At 37.5% G+C, this 19,505-nt stretch overlaps 1 protein-coding gene across 1 annotated transcript in view; it reads right to left on the bottom strand.

Moving 5' to 3' along the window:
• Positions 1–1,144: 1,144 nt before the first annotated feature.
• Positions 1,145–19,505, bottom strand: part of wdfy3 (WD repeat and FYVE domain containing 3) — an 89,283-nt gene continuing 70,922 nt past the window's right edge. The window contains 26 exon segments of the mRNA XM_079815135.1: positions 1,145–3,738; positions 4,071–4,268; positions 5,915–6,026; positions 6,432–6,797; positions 6,959–7,049; positions 7,144–7,326; positions 8,049–8,228; positions 8,406–8,564; positions 9,222–9,376; positions 9,689–9,836; positions 10,240–10,452; positions 10,627–10,718; positions 10,825–10,978; positions 11,743–11,849; positions 11,931–12,048; positions 12,179–12,298; positions 12,380–12,434; positions 12,712–12,792; positions 14,472–14,557; positions 14,667–14,787; positions 15,169–15,317; positions 15,619–15,779; positions 16,122–16,290; positions 18,677–18,904; positions 19,080–19,157; positions 19,256–19,413. Coding sequence (XP_079671261.1) covers positions 3,618–3,738; positions 4,071–4,268; positions 5,915–6,026; positions 6,432–6,797; positions 6,959–7,049; positions 7,144–7,326; positions 8,049–8,228; positions 8,406–8,564; positions 9,222–9,376; positions 9,689–9,836; positions 10,240–10,452; positions 10,627–10,718; positions 10,825–10,978; positions 11,743–11,849; positions 11,931–12,048; positions 12,179–12,298; positions 12,380–12,434; positions 12,712–12,792; positions 14,472–14,557; positions 14,667–14,787; positions 15,169–15,317; positions 15,619–15,779; positions 16,122–16,290; positions 18,677–18,904; positions 19,080–19,157; positions 19,256–19,413 — 3,803 coding nt within the window. The 3' untranslated portion in view covers positions 1,145–3,617.

Below are 19,505 nucleotides of genomic sequence, written 5' to 3'. Positions count from 1 at the left end.
CAAGTCTTCTGTAAACGACATGCATAAATAGAAAGATCTGTTACATGTATCCACATGTAGCTAAAACATTATCGGGTAACTATTTTAAGGTGTCGTTGTTACAGTGTAATTATAGGCTATATAATTTAAGTACTGAGTAATATTAGGCTAATTAACTGCATAAGGTTAGGGTAGGATTTGGATGAGGGTTGCATGTAATCATATGCATAATTTACTGTTATCACTATAGTAAGTGTAACGTGCAACAAGGACACTTTAAAATAAAGTGTTACCAAATTCTCTCATCAAATTCACCCTCATGTTGTCCCAAACTGGTCACCAATCCATTACAATGTCAACCATCATGAGTTTATGTACAGTACACCACTGATCTATAGAGATATATAAACTATTGTCTGGTACTTCACAATAGTCTCATTTGTTAACAGTTAATGTGTTAACATGAACTGACCATTGTTACCGTATTTGTTCTTCTTTGTTAATGCTAGATAATAAAAATACAGCTGTTCAGTTTGTTCATGTTGCTTCACAGTGCATTAATGTTAACGAATACAACTTTTGATTTTAATAATGAAGGCTATTAGTAAATGTTGAAATTAACATTAACAAAGATGAATAAATGCTGTAGAAGTGTAGTTCATTATTAGTTCATGTTAACTAGTCAATTAATGTTAACCAATGAAACCTTATTGTCAAGTGCTACCATTTGTCTAGATCAATGGTGTACACACAAGGCACGGTAATTGAGTTTACTTTTATTCATTTTTGTGTTCAAATAGAAGTGTCATGATGCTGTATTATATTTTAGCTCATACATAGGCCTACATTAAAAACGTATTTTTAACTCTGTAGTAATAAAGGATATTATAAAGTGCCATAGCTATAGCGATGTGTGGTTTTGGCACGTCAGATTACAAGAGTCTCTCACTTGCTTGCTTTCTCAATACAGTGCCGCGGTTTACTGGACACCCAAATTTAAACATGCATGTTGCAAGAAGTCTTAAGGATTCATGTTCCACTAATGGATCGTTCCTGGAAACCAGTCAACAAACACCTCAGCCCTTTCATCAGTTCAGAGACTTAATACTGGGCTTTGTTGTAGTTGAGTTTCCAAGCAAAATGAATGCTGTCTTGATGTATTCAACAGCTTTGATTCCATTTTTTATTTATTTAAAAAGTGTGAAATCACGTGTCCCATATTTGAATACATTTTCTAAAGTCTTCCTATTTATAACGAAGTTCCTGGCCTACTAGATTTTATATTTATACACTGCATTTGAAGTAAAAAACAAAAACTAATCTGAGGACACTGGTGGTGGTAAACAGCAAGTATTTAATTGAAATTAAATTAAAAAGTATGAGTACCATATCTATTGCGTCATAATAACAGGTATAAGGGTTATTTATGGGGGAATGGGGTTCATGTAATTGTTTTCAACACAAATATACAATGAACATTCAGCTACCACAGTTTTGCACACTAGATACTGTAGTAATGCAGTCTATCACAAGACCACCAAACAGGGACAATCCGTGTGTATTTCATCAGTTCTGGGATCAGTCCTCAACATCCATACATAGAATATAAAAGTCATTCCAGTCATGGGCCATGTTCTCTATATATCCGCCTAAAACTGTGCACAAAACCTTCAGGATCGACTCGTTAGATAATGCCATAAAAATGAGCCAAACAAAGAAAAAAAAAACTAATAAAACAATGCCAAAAACATGTACAATACACTGACACAGAAAGTCAGCTGTGTTAGACATGCAACAAGTAACCAAACTTGCTGAGAGAAAAAACAAATCAATCATAAAAAAGAAAACCTTATAATTGCATAAATACTTTGTACAGTTCATTTCACTGTAAAGAAATGCACCCTTTCAAAATAATAGCCCACAACATAAAAATGCATCTGATAAAACAGTGATTACTCCATGTCTTTGTCTCATCTACTTGTCAAGGTGCAAAAATAATTTCAGATTGATATAGCCGTTTGATCTTTGAGCTGCTTGTCGACAGCAAAATCCCAACAGCTTTGTGATGTTTCGATTGCACACTGAATTACAGTACATTAATATAGAATAATTCAACTATAACGAGTGCATATTAGGCTGTACGGAAATCATACAACAGTGAATAAAACAACTGCAACGGTAACATTTGTCATCTTTTTAAAGTTGTGTCAGACAGTTTAAAGAAAGAAAGAGAAAGAAATTCTCTCCATTAATCAAAGCAGCACTTTTGATTGGTATTGCCCACAGTATCAAAAAACAAAACAAAAAAAAATAACGGATGAAACAACAAACCTATTATTTCATAGTCTTACCTAAGGTACGGAGAAACTAGGCTTCCAGTCCTTCAAAAAGTGTTAAATCCCTTTTTCTCTACACATGACGACTTTCAAGCTACAGTCTTTCATCAAATGTATATGGAGTTAAAACATCAGTAACTATTGCTTTTGATCATCTACAGACGTTTAAACTGGTGCAACATCGCAAACGGTTAAAATTGAAATGTTAGGAATAAGAATAGTGAAAAAGTAAAAAACAAAACTAGTGACACAAAGAAAGTAACATTTAAGTCATCAAATTCCTATTAGTTAAGAATAGCAGATAAAGAATTGCATTAAGGACTGTCAGAGAAGAAAAACATCCAATATTAAAACAAGTATTAACTCTCTACACTTCTGAAACATATTTTATAATATAGTCCATCAAGTGACGTTCTGTCTTTGAAACGTATATAAAAAGGTTTAAAACATTTCAACGAATCCTGTCATTAAAAAAACAAACCAAAAAAAAACATGATTTAAAGTGGTAAAAATCATCAGTCTTTGATTTTAAATTCAAAATGTACATACTTTCACTGATCTACTATTAAAATATATGATAGTAGTTACAAATCAAGGCAGTTTGGCAACAAAATATAAACAAACAAAAAAACTCAAGTCAATTGCAACTGGCTGATACTGTGGGCAACACTTCAACAGAACATATAAAATGAACATCATAATTAAGCATTTGCATAACTAGACAAGCTAGTAATGTCAACCCACAAACATTTATCAACATTCATAGTCCCCAATATTATTCCCGCTGGGATGCTGTGACTTGTGACATCGACTACACACACACACTCACATTTTTGTTCTTTTAAAGCCAAGAGTGATTTTTAACATACTGTAATACTATATTACAAGCAATGTGTTGTTTTCATTTTTTCTTTTCTCTCTTAATAATGACTTTTTGTTTCACTGTATCTAGTTAAAAATGCCATTGTTAAGTATTTACAATATAAACAAATGTCATCTCGTTTCATCAGGAAGCGTTTTATACGCATTGGTTTTCTAAAATCTAAACATTGCTGACTTTGTGGATGATGCCAATGAGATGACGGCGCAAACTGCAAAAGAAAATGCATGAATGGAAAAGTAAACTAGCAATCGTTTCTCTTTAATGTTCACACTTCTGCAATATATGAAATTATGAGCATTAGTGAGCCCCATTTTGGTCTACGTCAGTGATTTACCAATGGGATTTTGCACGGGGAGCTGTGAAATGGGTTTTTTGAGGGTGTTTTGAGCTTTGGGCATGTGATGCAGGGTGAGGGTGATCTAGTTTCTCGGGCTTTCTTCAGAGCCCCGCTCATGCTGCAGGTTGTAGTAACAGTTCTGACACACACGCACAGGAGAGGAGATTTTCAGCCGTTTGATCTCAGACTGAAAGCGACTGCACCTGAGGGAACGAGCAACAAATTGTGAAACACTGAAAACCAGCTGAAAATGATTTAGTCATTTTAATTATCAAGACATTTTAAAGACTATTTAACATAGAATTTCTAAAACGCATATAAACAAAACAAAACAAAACAAAACAAAACAAAACAAAACATAAAACAATCCCAAAGAAAAAACAAAACACAGTTACAGTGGTCGTTTCCCGTTTCCCAATTGGTATAAAAAATAAATAATATAATTCATATAATATAATGTAATATCAAAAAATAACACATAAAATATATTTTGATCATATATTATAAATACTAAACCACAAATAATCTGTCTTACTTCTGGCAGAAGACCTGGCCACAGTTTCTGCAGTGGTGGCGTCTTTCAGTGAGGGAGAAACGCACTGTGCATCCGGAGCAGCTGTCCACCTGTTCATCCTTCACCCAGTGATCTGCAGTAGAGCGTCCTGGTTGATCACTGACGGACCAGCTGAACACACGGCCACGGCCGTCGCCTACCAGGATCTTACTGTGGTCTCTGAGTATACAAGAACATCTTGTTTTCAACTTCAATTGTAGCTATTTGCTGTTCATGATCGATTTGATGTTATTCAACTCTGAAACCAGAACGAATAACTTTTTTTTTGGTTTGAATGATCTGAATATGTTCTCGGCCATGTCAAACTGTGACTGGCTTGACTGCATGTTCAAGGCTTACGTTAAAGATTGTTGCTATATGCCCGAACATTTTACTGTACTAATTGTTTTTATGGATCCTAAAATTTTGCATACGTCCTGTAAAACTATATGTACAAACCCATTGGTTTCGCAAGCTGTCCCACTTCGCTGTGATATTCTGATTTATCTTTCCTAATTTAGTAATAGGCCTATTATTCATGAAAAAGTAAGCAGTAAATTGGCGAATTTCAATTGTCTCAGTCTCTGCAATTTGTAAGGAATAATTGACGACGTTATTAGAACAATAATGCACACCCGAGGTGGTGATGCGGTCACGACGCGAAGCGGAGTGGCCGTTACACCTCGGTGTGCATTATTATTCTAATAATTGAACGCCCCGGAGTCAATTATTCCGCTTATACTACGGTTACCACACCTCAAGACATCGATCCGAAGATATATTTAAAGGGATTCGTCCGGTTTTTGTACTTAAATCGCTATTGTGAGTAGGACTATTTCTTCCGCGTCTCATCCAACGGCTCTTTTGCTAGTTCCAAAACGTCATTTTAAAGGTGTTAACGAAGGCTTGAAAGAAAGAAAGAAAGAAAGAAAGAGAGAAAGAAAGAGAGAGAGAGAGAGAGAGAAAGAGAGAAAGAGAGAAAGAAAGAAAGAAAGAAAGAGAGAGAGAGAGAGAGAGAGAGAGAGAGAGAGAGAGAGAGAGAGAGAGAGAGAGAGAGAGAGAGAGAGAGAGAGAGAGAGAGAAAGAGCGCTTGTGTGAATTAGGCTACCTATGTGCGTCTCTAAACAGCGCTGTTATTACCTCGCTAGTGAAAAAATGTCACGTGTAGCCTTTAAGTTGCTCCACTATATAGGCTAACTGATCAAATCGTCAGGGCAGCGCTGACACCTTTTTGTGCAAACTGTAGTGCGAGTGCGAGTGTGTGTGATTTCAGTAATGAGACAGAAAAGCTTGCCTTTGATGTCCGCTTCCGTCTGTTGGTTTTCATCTGGACTGTCTAATACTGCTGCCGCCCAGTTGTTGAACGTTTTATATTCACCGTAAATATTAAGATTTACTTTAGGAAAATCGTCTGTCATATTGTTGTTTTTTAGTCCGTTATTACAGTTAACTATGCGAAGTGATATGGAACTGTAATGCGGTCAAGAGCTGCCTGGAACTACGTTCGCTGTGCATCTCCCAGAAAATAATTGCACACCTCAGAACGTTCATCAGCCAATCAGATTCAAGCATTCAACGGCCCCGTAGTATAATTACAAATATTTGGGATGTGAAAGATATTATATAATTTGTGATATGCGCAAAATTATGCATGGAAACGACACCATTTTATCAGTAAAAGGCCAATTGGATAGAAAATGGATGGAAACAGGGCGGAGACAGCAATTTCACAATCTTTTTTGGAAGTCGATGGAAACTTGGCTAATGTTAAAATCCCACTAGAAATCAGTTCTCTCTTTTATCCAGCACAAACACAGAGCACCTACTTTGAAATGGCAAGTGAGGTGATTTCCGCAGGATGAGCGTTGTCCTTGCGGTCAAACGCTGTGTGCATGGTGAGTTTGCTCCGGAACACCAGCTGTCTCTCCCATCTGTAGCCTGTTCAGGAGACAAAGCAAACAGTAAAGAACATGCCAGTTGCTCACATAAAAACACTATCATAAGAATCCTCCAACACAAGAGAAGCGCACTTGTATGACAATGCTAATGATAAACTTAAAAGTTAACAACCACACTTCTGAAATCTATCGCATTTAAATACATTTTGCTTACATACATTTAAATACAGTACGTATTTACTGATCTCGCTTTGGTCTACATCATAACTTTTCATGTAAATTGTTATGCCAATAACAATTTTTAATAAAAAAAAATAAGAATCAAATATATATCTAATTATTTTTAATGTAATTGTAAAATCATTTAAAACATTCCTTTGCCTAAAATTATGTTTAAAAAAAAACATTTTATCATACGACATGGCATGGTTTTAATCTACTGCACCTGGTTTGAGTTTGTTGTAGGACCGAGCCTCCATTGTACTGGGCTGAAGAGGCTGTGGCACTGGACCATGTGGGGGTGCTGAGTGCGGTTGGGAATGTTGTTGCGAGGGAATTCCTGGTCTAATCTGGCCCTCTGAGTAGTTTACAAAAACAAAGCCATCCTTCTCGTCAATGCTGAGCGTGTCCGACCAGCGGCGGGAGTCATCAGACCCACTGTCCACGGACCAGGAGGCTCCGTTGCGAGGTTTGGGTCTGTGGACGGTACTGCTTGGCTGGCTGTTTGAGGTCCGAGGCTTGGGGTCCTGACTGAGGCTGGCTTCCTCTCCTTCAGACTCACTGCTGTCATCGTCTGGAGCGTCACGACCCTCTGGAATAACAAGATTGAGTTTATTTAATCTGAAAAGATCAAATAAAAGTTTAAGAAATTCCCATAATGCATAAGGTAGTCTTTTATTTAATACTTTCATATCATCTTTGCAATATTACAGCACAAATGACATTCAAAAGGTGCAATGGGGGATGTTTTACCAATCTCTCCACAGCAGTCTGGCACCTCTGGGGGCTCTACAGGGTCTGGAGCAGGGGTTTCTGGGACTTGCAGAAATTCGGTTCTCCAGAACTACAACATAAAGTCACTTGTCAAGAACTGTTATCTGTTGAATGCTTTTAAAGACACAAGTAGGAAGTAGGTAAATTCAGGTGAAGGCTGTTACCCTGACAACACCATCTGAGTGTCCTGTCACGATAACATTCTGTGTGTCCCACTCGTTCATCTCTGAGACGCAGCAGCAGAGGATTTGCTGGCTGCGGCCGGTGAAGGTGTTGGTGCTGGCGATGGGGCTTCCATTAATGCTCCACACATGGATGTAGGTGCCAGCACAGGACACTATATCCCCCTACACCCACACAGAGTCATATACAAGTCACAGAATACTTCAATTAGTTCTGAGGCATTATTTTATTATGAGGAATCATAAAAAGCAAAACATTTTATCAAATTCTTTTTTAAAATAATGTAAATAGCATTTCACTTATTAATTAGAAATGAATTCATATTCAGGCCAGCACATTTGTTAAATTTATTACAATTTCTGAGAACTTGATCAAAGAATTATATAATTATTAATTAGATCAAATTAACATTTGATGAGTTGGCAGTCATTTTTGATTAGTCGATAATAATAATAATAATAATAATAATAAACTATTATATTTGTATAAGCATTATAATATATTATTGATTATTTTATTGCCCTAATAAACTTTTAAAATAATTTTCTGTGAGTGCTTATTAAATGGCTAAATTAAACAACTTGTCACTTGGCACATTTTTTATGTATTACAGCTTTGGTACAGAGTTACTACATCAAATTAACTTTATACCAAAAAATTCTATATTAGCCAATAATAATAACAATAATACATTATTATATTTTCATATGAATTATTTTATTATGATTATTTATTATAAAATTGTACAAATTTATTTTATTGTCCCTATAAACCATAACAATTTCATAGTTTTCATGTGAGTGCTTAATAATGGTTAAACTAAAAGGATTTTAAATGTAGTGTAAACAACATTTGTGACTTTTAGAAAGCATTCTTTTGGGCTCACAGTAAGCTCGTTGATGCAGAGTGCCGAGACTGGAGCCCGGTGGCCCCTTAGCTGGGTGACGAAAGACAGCTTGTTCAGGTCCCAAATGATGCATGTACGGTCCCGAGAGCCACTCACGACAATGTGGTAAGCTGATGACGCTGTGAGACATGTAACTGCATCTGTGTGGCCCAGAAGAGCCTGGAAAAATACATACATACATACATTAATTAACCTATAAAACATAAAAGTACGTTTAGCAAATGAGTCTAAAGAAAACGTATATATTATATATTATTTGGAGTGAAAAGAATCAAACATGCAGGCAGCATTAAATCAAATACAAAACAAACTCCATCATGTGCTAATAACAGTTACCTGTTTGAGTGCGAGGGTCTTGGCTTTCTCTTTGGAAGACCCGGTCTCCCAAACACAGATGGCTGTGCTGAATCCTCCAGTAATGACTAGTTTGGGATTGGGGCAGATAGAGCACAATATCTGCCCCCACTCAGACAGACACTCATATACTATCCCCGCCTATGAAACGAACACAACACAAGGACATCAGACAATGGACCTGAAACCTATATATACAGAATAAACCAACAACACACACTAGAACTAGTGGGCACTACTACACAGCTAGTGAAATGCAAATCATCTGAACAACATAGTATTGTATATCTTTAAAGAAATTATTTTAGAAGAAAAATAGAAAGAAAATACTGCAAAGAATTTCAAATGCTTCTTAGAATGAATCTCAGAAATGGTCTATGTATGCTTCTGCTCAGCAAAATACAGAAAATAAGCACTCTGCCGTTCAAGTCTAAGGTTAGTAAGATTTAAATTTTGTATTAATTAATACTTTTATTCAGCAAGAACTCATCAAATTGATCAAAAGTGACAATAAAAGAAAATGTATATTGTTACAAAATATATATTTCAAATAAATTTGTTTTTAAACTACCTAGCAATCAAAGAATCCTGAAAAAAAGAACACTGCTTCTACAAAAGAAATTACACCGTTTCAAGAAGAATGAATATAAACCTATAATTTTTGTAAAACACATTTTATGAATATGCAAAGCTTTGCAGAAGCTCTCATCCCAAATGCATTTTAGGATCTGACAGCCAGTCACAACAGCTGCTGAAAGCACTGCAAGTAAACAGAAGAACTTGTATGTTGCAAATGACCTTGTCAGACTCATAGTTGGAGAGGCGGCAGCTGAGGTCCGCGTAACCCCAGGCGAAGGTTTTATTCCAGGCAGGAGGAACCAACACCTTGTTCTGCTCAACAGCCAGAATGCCCTTGTCAGTGCACACGATCTGACCCACTGGCTCTTTCAGCTCTGTAAGACACAAATGACACACACAGAGCTCATTTAAATGCTCTGCACTGTATGGCCAGAACTGTTGACGATATTCAAAACTCGAACATTATTTCTGAACAAACAAGTTTTAACAAGTAAAAATGGGTATTACAATATATGAATAGCTATTCAACTAAATAGTCGTCATTTATATATTTTAATACAAAAAATAATGCATATGACAGAATATAAAACAAAAAAATGGCATGCAAAACATATCAAAACGTGGGCTGTTTTTGATCATCACAGAGCATGTAATGCTACTGTACACTTCCATCCAATCTGCATCACCTTTGACAGGAGTGAGTGAGGGGCGCAAGTTGTCCAGATGATGGAAGAAGATCTTGTCTAAGGTTGAGTTGATTGTAACAGGCACACCAGGTACCTCTCCGTTTGACTTACTGCGCACCCGCTTTGGAGGATGGGGCTTCTTAAACAGCTAAAAGAATAGGCACACAGAGGTTAAACTGGATGCTGAAATAAAACAGACACCAATATTTACTGTACAGTGGTACTGAAAGGTTTATGGACACCAAAGTCACACATAATGTATGAATTCAACCATTGTATATCCTGCACTTGCTGCTATTGCACTTCTGGTTAGACCTAAACTGCATTTCGTTGCCTTGTACCTGTACTTGTGTAATGACAATAAAGTTGAATAATCTAATTACATTAAATACAGAATATCAAACCAAATGGCCTCGGCCAACAAATTACTTTTTAATGACTGGTGTCACAGTAATTTTTACTAAATGTATGAAGTCAAGTTTGCACAGGTGTCCTAGCAGAATATCCACTGACGAAGTTCATGACATTTTCAAAAAATTATTTTCGCAAACCTGTTTTGGGATCTGGCCAAAGTTGTTGATGAATCCAATGGTGGCAGTTTCTTTAAGTGGATCATTAATGTTGTAGATGTCCACCTGGCCCTCATAGAAGAGATGGTGGAAGACATTCACGGCCTCCACCGCTGGAGGACCCTGCTGCTTGTAACCAAAGATCAAGTCGATCCATTCATGCAGATGGGAGCTGACATAGTCACACTCCAAAGCCTGAAAAAACACACACACAGTTTACAAACCTATTTCTGGAGATGGCCTTCAGATATTCTCTGACATTTACGTTAAAAGTGGGATTAGGAGAACAGTACTAAACATCTGTATTAGAAGAGTATGACACACAGAGTCTCTTTCTGACCCCCGGCTCCATCAGGGACAATGTATTACCTCTCTGTGAACCCTGATGAACTCTCTCGGGTCTCCTTTTGCCCACGGAGGCAGAATAACGTCTCCAAGCTTAATGCCATTCTGTTTACTCCCTTTAGGAAAGAATGATCAAATTAAATAACATACTTGTATAAAAATAAAAGAGAGAGAGACTGTATTTAGGGTACAAATGAGGATAGTTGTCCAGCTTGTCCTTACCAAGGTCGAAGTTGTTGGAATTGAGCAGGAACTCAGGAAGGTAGAAGAACTCAGGGATGAGTTCCTTCACATCAGCCATGTTGTGTTTGGAAGCAGAGAGCCAACCCTCTCGTATACTATGAAACATTCGGTCGGCCAGATCAAAATGTCCTCCCTAAAAACACAGATGAAACTAACATGTAACCAACAGCTTTAACCTCTCTTCAATCTGGATCAACTCCAAAGGCCTGTTCACACTAGGGAGGATAACTATGATGATAACTATAACTTTATAGTTTTAATAATTATTCTAATTCTATGAGATGGGAAGTCCACATCACTACTATAAATGATAATACAGAGGAACAATCTCATTAGAAGCATCAGAAAGATTGTTTCCAGCTGATGAACGATAAAAACCTTGCCAATCAGAATCCACTTGACTGTAAACAGCTTGAGAATTTAAAGGAACAGGCGGCATAACTGCAGTGCGCGCTTATAACAAACAGAATATTATCATCTGTTGGCGTGGACGCTAATATAATTATCATTAGCGTGACTGCTAATGTGTCTGTTAATAACAACATCCTGTCAGAAACAAAAAAATATTAATACTTATAAACTAACTTTGTATGGGGAAAAAACAATAAATATTTGTATGAGTGCGAAAGATGCTATGTTTATTTTGGTGACGGCCTGTTCTTCTAGTTTTGTTTGTTTTTGTTTTCGATGCCATGTGGAGGCTTTATTTAGTAATATTTATAATAAAATGTATTTCCACCTGCATAACAATGGGTGTAGAAGAATGGAAAAACAGGTTTTTGTAGATCCTGTATTAGCCTCAATTTTTTTTTCCATCTTTGCCCCACAGTTGGTGAGAAAAACTCCCAACAAGAATAACTAAAACACAGTAAAGAGATCAAGCCATGCAGGACGAACCTGAAGCCTGAGGAAGATCTGTGTGAACGGCTCCATTCTGACCAGATATGAGGCCACGATCATTGCAGATGAGTAATGAGTGCCGTAATGATACGCAGGAGTCTCGCCTGTGGAGAAACAAAAACATGTTAAAAAGGTTTGCATAATCAACACAACTCACAGATCATTAGCAGGGGTCTTTGACTTACCATTAGGGTCCTCCCAGTCTTTGAATCTTTTCTTGTACTGGATCAGTCTGTCATCTGTCTGTGCTCCCATTGGTTTTGATAAGTTTCGGAATGTCTTTGGATTATTGAGGTCCAGTTCCTGTGGAATAATTAAACATTAAAAAAACACACAAATCGTGTACTAATGCTTCAACAGAATGTAAAATTGGCTCCCTACATTTTTCTGCTGTAGTATTTATTACAAAGAATGATCAAGGACATGTTTGTACCTCAGAATCAAAATCTGCCAAGATCCATGGAAAGACTGGATACTGCATCAGGTCATTGTATGACCTGCCGGCCAATGTGTTGAGATGCATCAGATACTGGAAATTACTAATTTCTCCTCTCTGCAAATAAAGAGTCTTTCATGAGCAACACTGCAAAAACAAAACAAACAGACAAAAAATTGTAATGTGAAGATACAGTACCTCCCATCTTTGGGTCACTGACTTCTCTCCGACCAGTGTACTAAGAAGACCAGACCTATTAACAAAACACACACACACACACACACACACACACACACACACACACACACACACACACACACACACACACACACACACACACACACACACACACACACACACACACACACACACACACACACACACACACACACACACACACACACACACACACACACACACACACACACACACACACACACACACACACACACACACACACACACACATAGTTTATTTGATAAATAATCTCTAAATACACTTCATAATCTTATAATATGATAGCAACTTACCCCTGTTCCACACTAGTGTTGGGACGTTGCCCAGAGACAGATTCTGAGCTGTCGGCTAGTGATGGAACAACTGCCAGGAACCTACAAAACAAGATTTGGCTTTAACCGCCTTGAAAGTTTGGATATGCTATGCTAATTCCCGTGTTCCATTAGCTGATTTTAAGTTGTACGCTTCAGAAAACGCAAAGCCTCAAATCGCAAATGCTGATTGAGATCAGTGATGACAGTGTAACTAAGCATTTTTCTGAGGCTCTCCTACACTTAAAAGGCAGAAAAGTCAGATTATAAAATGTCTCGCTGAAATACACTCCCGTTTCAAAGTTTTTTTTTAAAAAGAAATGAATACTTTTATTGTTTAAGGATATATTAAATTGATAAAAAGTGACGGTAAAGACATTTACAACATTATATAAGATTACCGTTTCAAATAAATGCTGTTCTTTTGAACTTTCTATATCAATAGAAAAATATCTACAAATGTGTCAGTTTTTAAATATCTTTTAAAAATGTGTCAGTTTCCATAAAAATGTTAAGCAGCACAAGCTGTTTTCAACGTTGATAATAATAAGAAATGTTTCTTGAGCATCAAATCACCATATTAGAATAATTTTTGAAGGATAATGCAACACCAAAGACTGGAGTAATGATGTAAAAAAAAAAATTTAATTGCATCTTAATGTAGTCTATTACAATGTGCAGTAGACCTGCTCTAAAAAAGTGAAACTTCACAATGAATTGCTGCCAAAATGGGGAGCTGCCGTGTGTGACAGGGAACCTGAGAGAAATGTCTTAGGAAGTAATTTAGTTTGGCACCCCTTTCTATTCTTAATAGCGGAGTATGACAACATCTGACAGGACAGGATGAGATTTCATCGAAAATGATCAAAACCTGTGACATCCACATCCAAAATAGAGCTGTCAGCTAGTGGGATGCTGCCTTAAAGGGTAACTTCCGTGATTTAGCATTAAGCTTTGTATCAATAGAAACCCCGTAGTATATTTGAATTATGGTACTTTCCCCCCTCATGTCCCCCTGAGACGAGATAATTATGCATTTTATTTCTGAAAAAAATCCTCCGATTGTGCAAATATCGTCATTTTGCGTCATCAGAGGATTTTTTGGCCAGAGGCTAAAAACTACAGCCAGTAGAAGGAGCTGTTCCGCATGTTTTCAACCCGCCAACAGGGGAGAGATCTCACGCACAGAATGTAAATGCGCTCGGCCTCGGGCATTCATCAACGGAGCGGTGCAGAGCAAAGTGAATGTTTAAACTTTTCATTGAATTCCTGTGAAAGTTTAGCTTCCATATGCGATCAGAAAACGCGCCAGACTGGGCACGCGCTGAGAATGACTGCCGCGCTTACTTCCCTCTCATGCTGAATGAAATCTGACTCCTGCAGCTGCGTTTGTCCCGTGACTTTCGTTCGGCTCACTCACACTTTATTGAAAAGAAACGCTCAGTTTTTAATTGTAGTGTTTATTCTCTAACTGAACGAAATTATTGTGTTATTATGAAGATCAAAACGACGATGGGGGCGGTGTAGGGAGTGGCCTCGTAGGGCAGCGAAGCAAGTGCATTCTGGGAGTTATTGTCTTTCATCCACATGAGACAAAAATAAATGTTCTGTCTTTTCTCAGTCTAGAAGGCACCAAATTCAAAAATTATTTCACATTTCTACTACATAAATGACAGTTTAAATACACATTAATCTGCCCAGCACTGAAGTGCCCCTTTAAGAGGCATCAGTGTTTACAATACCTCTGATACACTTTGTTCCGGACTCCTTTTTGGAAAGACAATAAATAGTTTCTTCCATCTCCGGAAAACACTTCTACTGCCATGGGCTGTGAGGAAGACAGCATAATGTAACTTCATTATCAGCCTTGACATCAAAGCAGCCCAGTGTTATCTGGGTTCTAGCAACGGATTAAGCCACACGGTTCATTTGCAGACCTGAAGCAGGTAGCGACGTTTGTGCACTTCTCTGATGTCTTCGTAAGCAAAGATGCTGTAGGTTCGTTTCAGCTGACTCTTGCTCTGCCGGGCCCCTCGGGGGATGATGGGCTCATGCATACTGCAAATGTCACAAAAACAAAGTGCAATCACTAAAACAGTGGTTCTCAACCAGGGGGCATCAGCAAAGCTCCAAAGCGCCCGCAGAATGATTTATATTACTAAATAATTAATCTAAAAAGGATCACAGAACTAAATGACAGAATGAATCGTAAAGTAGTTAATTTAAAACACTTCCCATTTCACTTAATAAAAAAAGTTAGCGAACAAGCAGCCGCGTAATAGTCACAGCAGGAATACTGGAATATCTTATCTATATGGGAATATTGAGTTGAACAATCAAAAAGGTTGAGAAAAATTGCACTAAAATTATTAGAGACTATGTCAGAAAATTTTAAGTGAGTCTTCGTAATTGGCTAAGAGCAGAAAACCAAACTCTTACTTTGCAGGGAGTGTCTCAATGTCTCTAATCTCTCTGGTAACAGTCATGGTGAAGCCATCGATCACATAGAAATGTTCTTTCCCAAATAAGAGCAGCCCTTCACTGGTGTCCAGACCCTGAACCCGAGCACAGCGGTACATGTGCTGGATCTGTCAGAACAAACATGGGAAACACATTCTCAGTACATCATTCATCATATCAATCAATCAATCCAAATTATCCATGAAGTAAAATGAATAATCATCCAACCTGACTAATTTTACTAATTACTTTTTTTATACAGATGGGGGATAATCTAACAGCTAGCCCAATAATTAATGATCAAAATTTGGCTTTATCCAAAGACCAACATTTTCAAAGCAGACACTGCCAGTAAAACAATTTGCAGTTATTGAGCAGTGCGACTAGGATGTTATGGAGGAAGAGGTGGATCCGTGTAGTGCTGCAGACCTTCTCTCCCTCCTCCAGCAGACGGAGCAGCGTGGTGTTGTCGGTTTTCTGTTCCTCGTCCATAGCTCCTGACTCCAGCAACTCCTGCAGCTGGTCTTGACTGTCCTCATCAGCCCCATCTGCTGTGGAGCGGGAGCGTTTCAAAGGGGCCTTCACCAGACCTACAACATAACACAGCACGCACACGGAGTCAATCCATACAACACACTCAAAGTTTTAATAGATAGTCAATCTTATCATCTGAAAGACAGTTTCTCTCATTCAATTTAAAGAGTCGGTAGAATTACCTTTTACTAACAAGTTAGTAGTAGTTGTACAGTATGTCAAGTCTTTTGAAAAAGGAGAAGAATTCACTGTATTGAAAACGGTACGTCTTTTCTATATGCTATATTCATCGACAATCCAAATGTATAACCATGTAAAACTAAAACAAAATAATGTACACCAGTGAGCAGTTGGTATTTACTTTCTGTAGTAGTTTCACTGTAACATATAATAATGACCTTTGACCCTTGCGATGGTGTCCTCTCCATGTTCAGGCTCCTGCTGTGTGGTCTCTCCCTCTGTGTTCTGCTCTATGGAGTGCTGGTACATCCCTGGGTTCCCTGACAGCAGCCGCATGTAATACTCCTTACTGTCATAGCTGATCGCTCGGCGGTAGCGCACTGGTTTCTGGAAGGATTGAAATTTAACAAGAATTATTTAATATGATTAATTCACTTCTTATGTCAACCATGATGGAAAACCTTTATAATGAAAAATACGATCTTGCAAGTCAGTGACAGCCAGAGGAATCCAGTCAGAGGCATACAAACACACTTTGGGCTCGAAACAGACATGTGCATCACTCCCTAAAAAAATCCCACACTGACAATTCATATATATGTATTGTGTAATTCATATTTAGACACCATTTATATTCACCCACAAAGGAAATGTCAAGCATTTAAACATCTTTAGATCAACAGGTTTGCAAGATTCAAATTCAGTCAGGTGTCTGTATGCAAAAAAAAAAAAGATTTTGGGGTGAAAAACAATCTGCATGGACATGCTGTTTGTCAACTTTCTATTAAAGCATCTAAATACAAGTCAAGGAAACTGTAATTAAAGGTGAAGTATGTAATTTCTGCACAACTAACAACACCAAAAAAAATGCTATTTTTTGTTTGAGGGGCTTCAAATGGGCCACACATAACAACACTGGCTCAACCAATGGAGAGAGTTTAGGGTGGGGCTACAGTATCTGTTTGCTGAACAATGGAACAATGAACAATGGTCTTTATTTCTGCGGTTCTGTTTGGTGCCGGCAATTACATCATTCAACATCAATACCAATTATTAGTAAGTTGTAACAGTATAATTATTCTGCAACAGAATATTGTTCAACTTCATGACACACACTATAACATGGATTAAAAAGGATTAGCAAACATGGGAGGGAAGGACCTTTGTGTATGAAATGTATTCAACAGGATTGAAAGCAGAGAAAACATCTCCAACAAGCATTTTAAAAGCTCTGCTGAGACGTGAATCCAGACATGCCTCCCTGTCGTGAGGCAGACAGGCACATGTAGAAGGTCTGGGGACATTTTATTTTAGAGTTAAGCATTCAGCTCAATGCAGTTGTTTGATATCTTACAGCAAGACTAGTTTAGGCACACTTCAGTGTCTACCTGGACTGGTATGTTAACCACAGCACCCAGTAATGGCACCTGAGAGTGATTCTAAGAAGGAAAAAATGGGTGATAAGGCAAGAGGAGCGTATGAAAGCCTTTAGGGGTCCTTATGTGCATTCATTGCCATCATATGGCTAATGCTGCAAATTCAAGTTTGAGAGCTCACAAAAGATCCATTCAGAGCAGATTATAGTGCTATAAACACACTGACTTTCACTGGAACTATAGGCACATTCAACAGACTTGTTTCAGTTAATGGGGTAAAATAAGATTAAACCTAGTTACACAAGTAAATTTTTTTCTATTTTGGGCAGTCAGAATTACCTTCTTTTTAAGCAAATCTTGAAATCTGTGCAATGACTTTCTTGACTTATATTATATTTACTTATATTCAGCACAAATATGGCTAAAAATATATAAATAAGATTTTATTATAATAAACTAATATTATATATAATATAATACATGTAGTATATTGTCACTAGTATATTTTCACTGTCAGACTAAAACCTTGTATCTCCATGTTTCGTCTTTTTTTCTTTCATAAATCATTAATACTGGTTACCCTTTACATCTGTTTGTGGGTTTCGCAAATATTTAACCAATAAAAAGTATTAAAAAGAGCTTATGACTAAACCTTGTACTCCATTGGATCCTTAAACTGTCAGTCAAACCTCATAACTCCACCCGCCTCAATCGTCAATGAAGTGCCGCACGCAGTTTGAACCATCTTGTTTGCAGTGCAAGGGTAAATAAAGAATTGGTTCTTTGAATAAGTACAGTGCTTTTTTTTTTACTCAAGAAGCACAAAGGCTAACGTATTTGAGGAGTGGAGAAGAGTGTCTCCGATTTGTCTTCGAGTCATTGCCAATACTGCATTAAACAGCCTGTGCGTAGTTTTGATCCCAAATTTTTATAAATTTTACTGGTAGTCCACTGTATGAAGAATTTTTGGGTATAATATGTCACAGTTTACTTTATTTTGCAATCCTCACTTACATAAATGAACTATAGTGTCCTGCACCCACTAGTAAAAAGTGACTGTAGCTACATTAAACTTTACAACCTGTGAGATGATGAAAACTAACTACCTCCGATGCGGCATGTCCTAATTTTCCTTGAAATTCGCTTGTCAAAAACCTCAACTCCATTTGAGCTTGGTTTTGGTAAAATGTTAATAATATAATGACTCATCATAAATTTATGTTTAATTAGTAAAAAAATAGTGATTTTTCCATTTCCTGAAAAGTCGTTTTGGAGATACAAGGCTTCTGCCTGATATAGTATTGTCCCAAACTAACCTGTGATAAAAATGCACTACAGGTACCTCATCAAAATCAAAATTACCACAAAAAAGAAGGGGAAGAAGGGCAAATACTAACCAGAGTGCTTGCGTTGGGCTCAGGATCAGGCACGTAGGGATAATGAATGTAAAACATGTCATTCCGAACCATTTTCTTCCTCATTCTACAGGGTCCCTCGGTCATGTCCAACTGAAACTTGTCCAGATGGGAGCCAATAGGAGGCCCCCAGAGACCCCTTTCCCGAAGCAGCTCATATTCAATTCCTGCCCACTCATCCATCACATACTTTAGTGCATTTTGCTGCCTCTGTGAAAAAACAAATGCATATTTGGAATGAAAATCTATTTTTTTTGTATTATTCATTCCTCAACAATTACGATTTATTTGATTTAAATGTTATAAAACAATTATTTGGCGACTACTCCATGTAAAACATTTAACCAATTACTATTTTTCTTTTTAATGAAAATGTGCAGGTTACCTCTTGATGCTCCTTGTACTGCATTGCTACCAAGTCCCGAACCACAGCAATGTGCGTGAACATCCACTGGAAGGTTTCCTTTGGACATTCAAAAATAATGTGAGTACAAACTGCCTGTGCAAGTCCAAAAGATCAACTGTGAAATCATTTCCACATTTGTGAAAGTTGTCAGTTACCTGTGCAGAAAGGTTGTTCTTGTTCATTCCACTCTCCCTCTTGTTGCGACGGGAGCCGGTCAATTTGGACAAACCAAAGCCACTGCTGACTCGAGACAGTTTGGACTGATTCGCTGGGGCAACAGTCTCGCCCCTGCTGATGCATTTCTTCTCATGGACTAGTAGGAAAACAAAAATTGTCCAACACAGTAAGAGAAACACAATAAGCAGAGTGACAATGATAGATACAGGAAAAAGTGTGAAAGCAACA

Source organism: Gobio gobio, assembly GCF_949357685.1.
Source record: "Gobio gobio genome assembly, chromosome: 4".
NCBI classification, from domain to species: Eukaryota; Metazoa; Chordata; class Actinopteri; order Cypriniformes; family Gobionidae; genus Gobio; species Gobio gobio.
The sequence above is the reverse complement of the archived record's forward strand: the minus strand, read 5'-3'. Positions and strand labels throughout refer to the sequence as shown.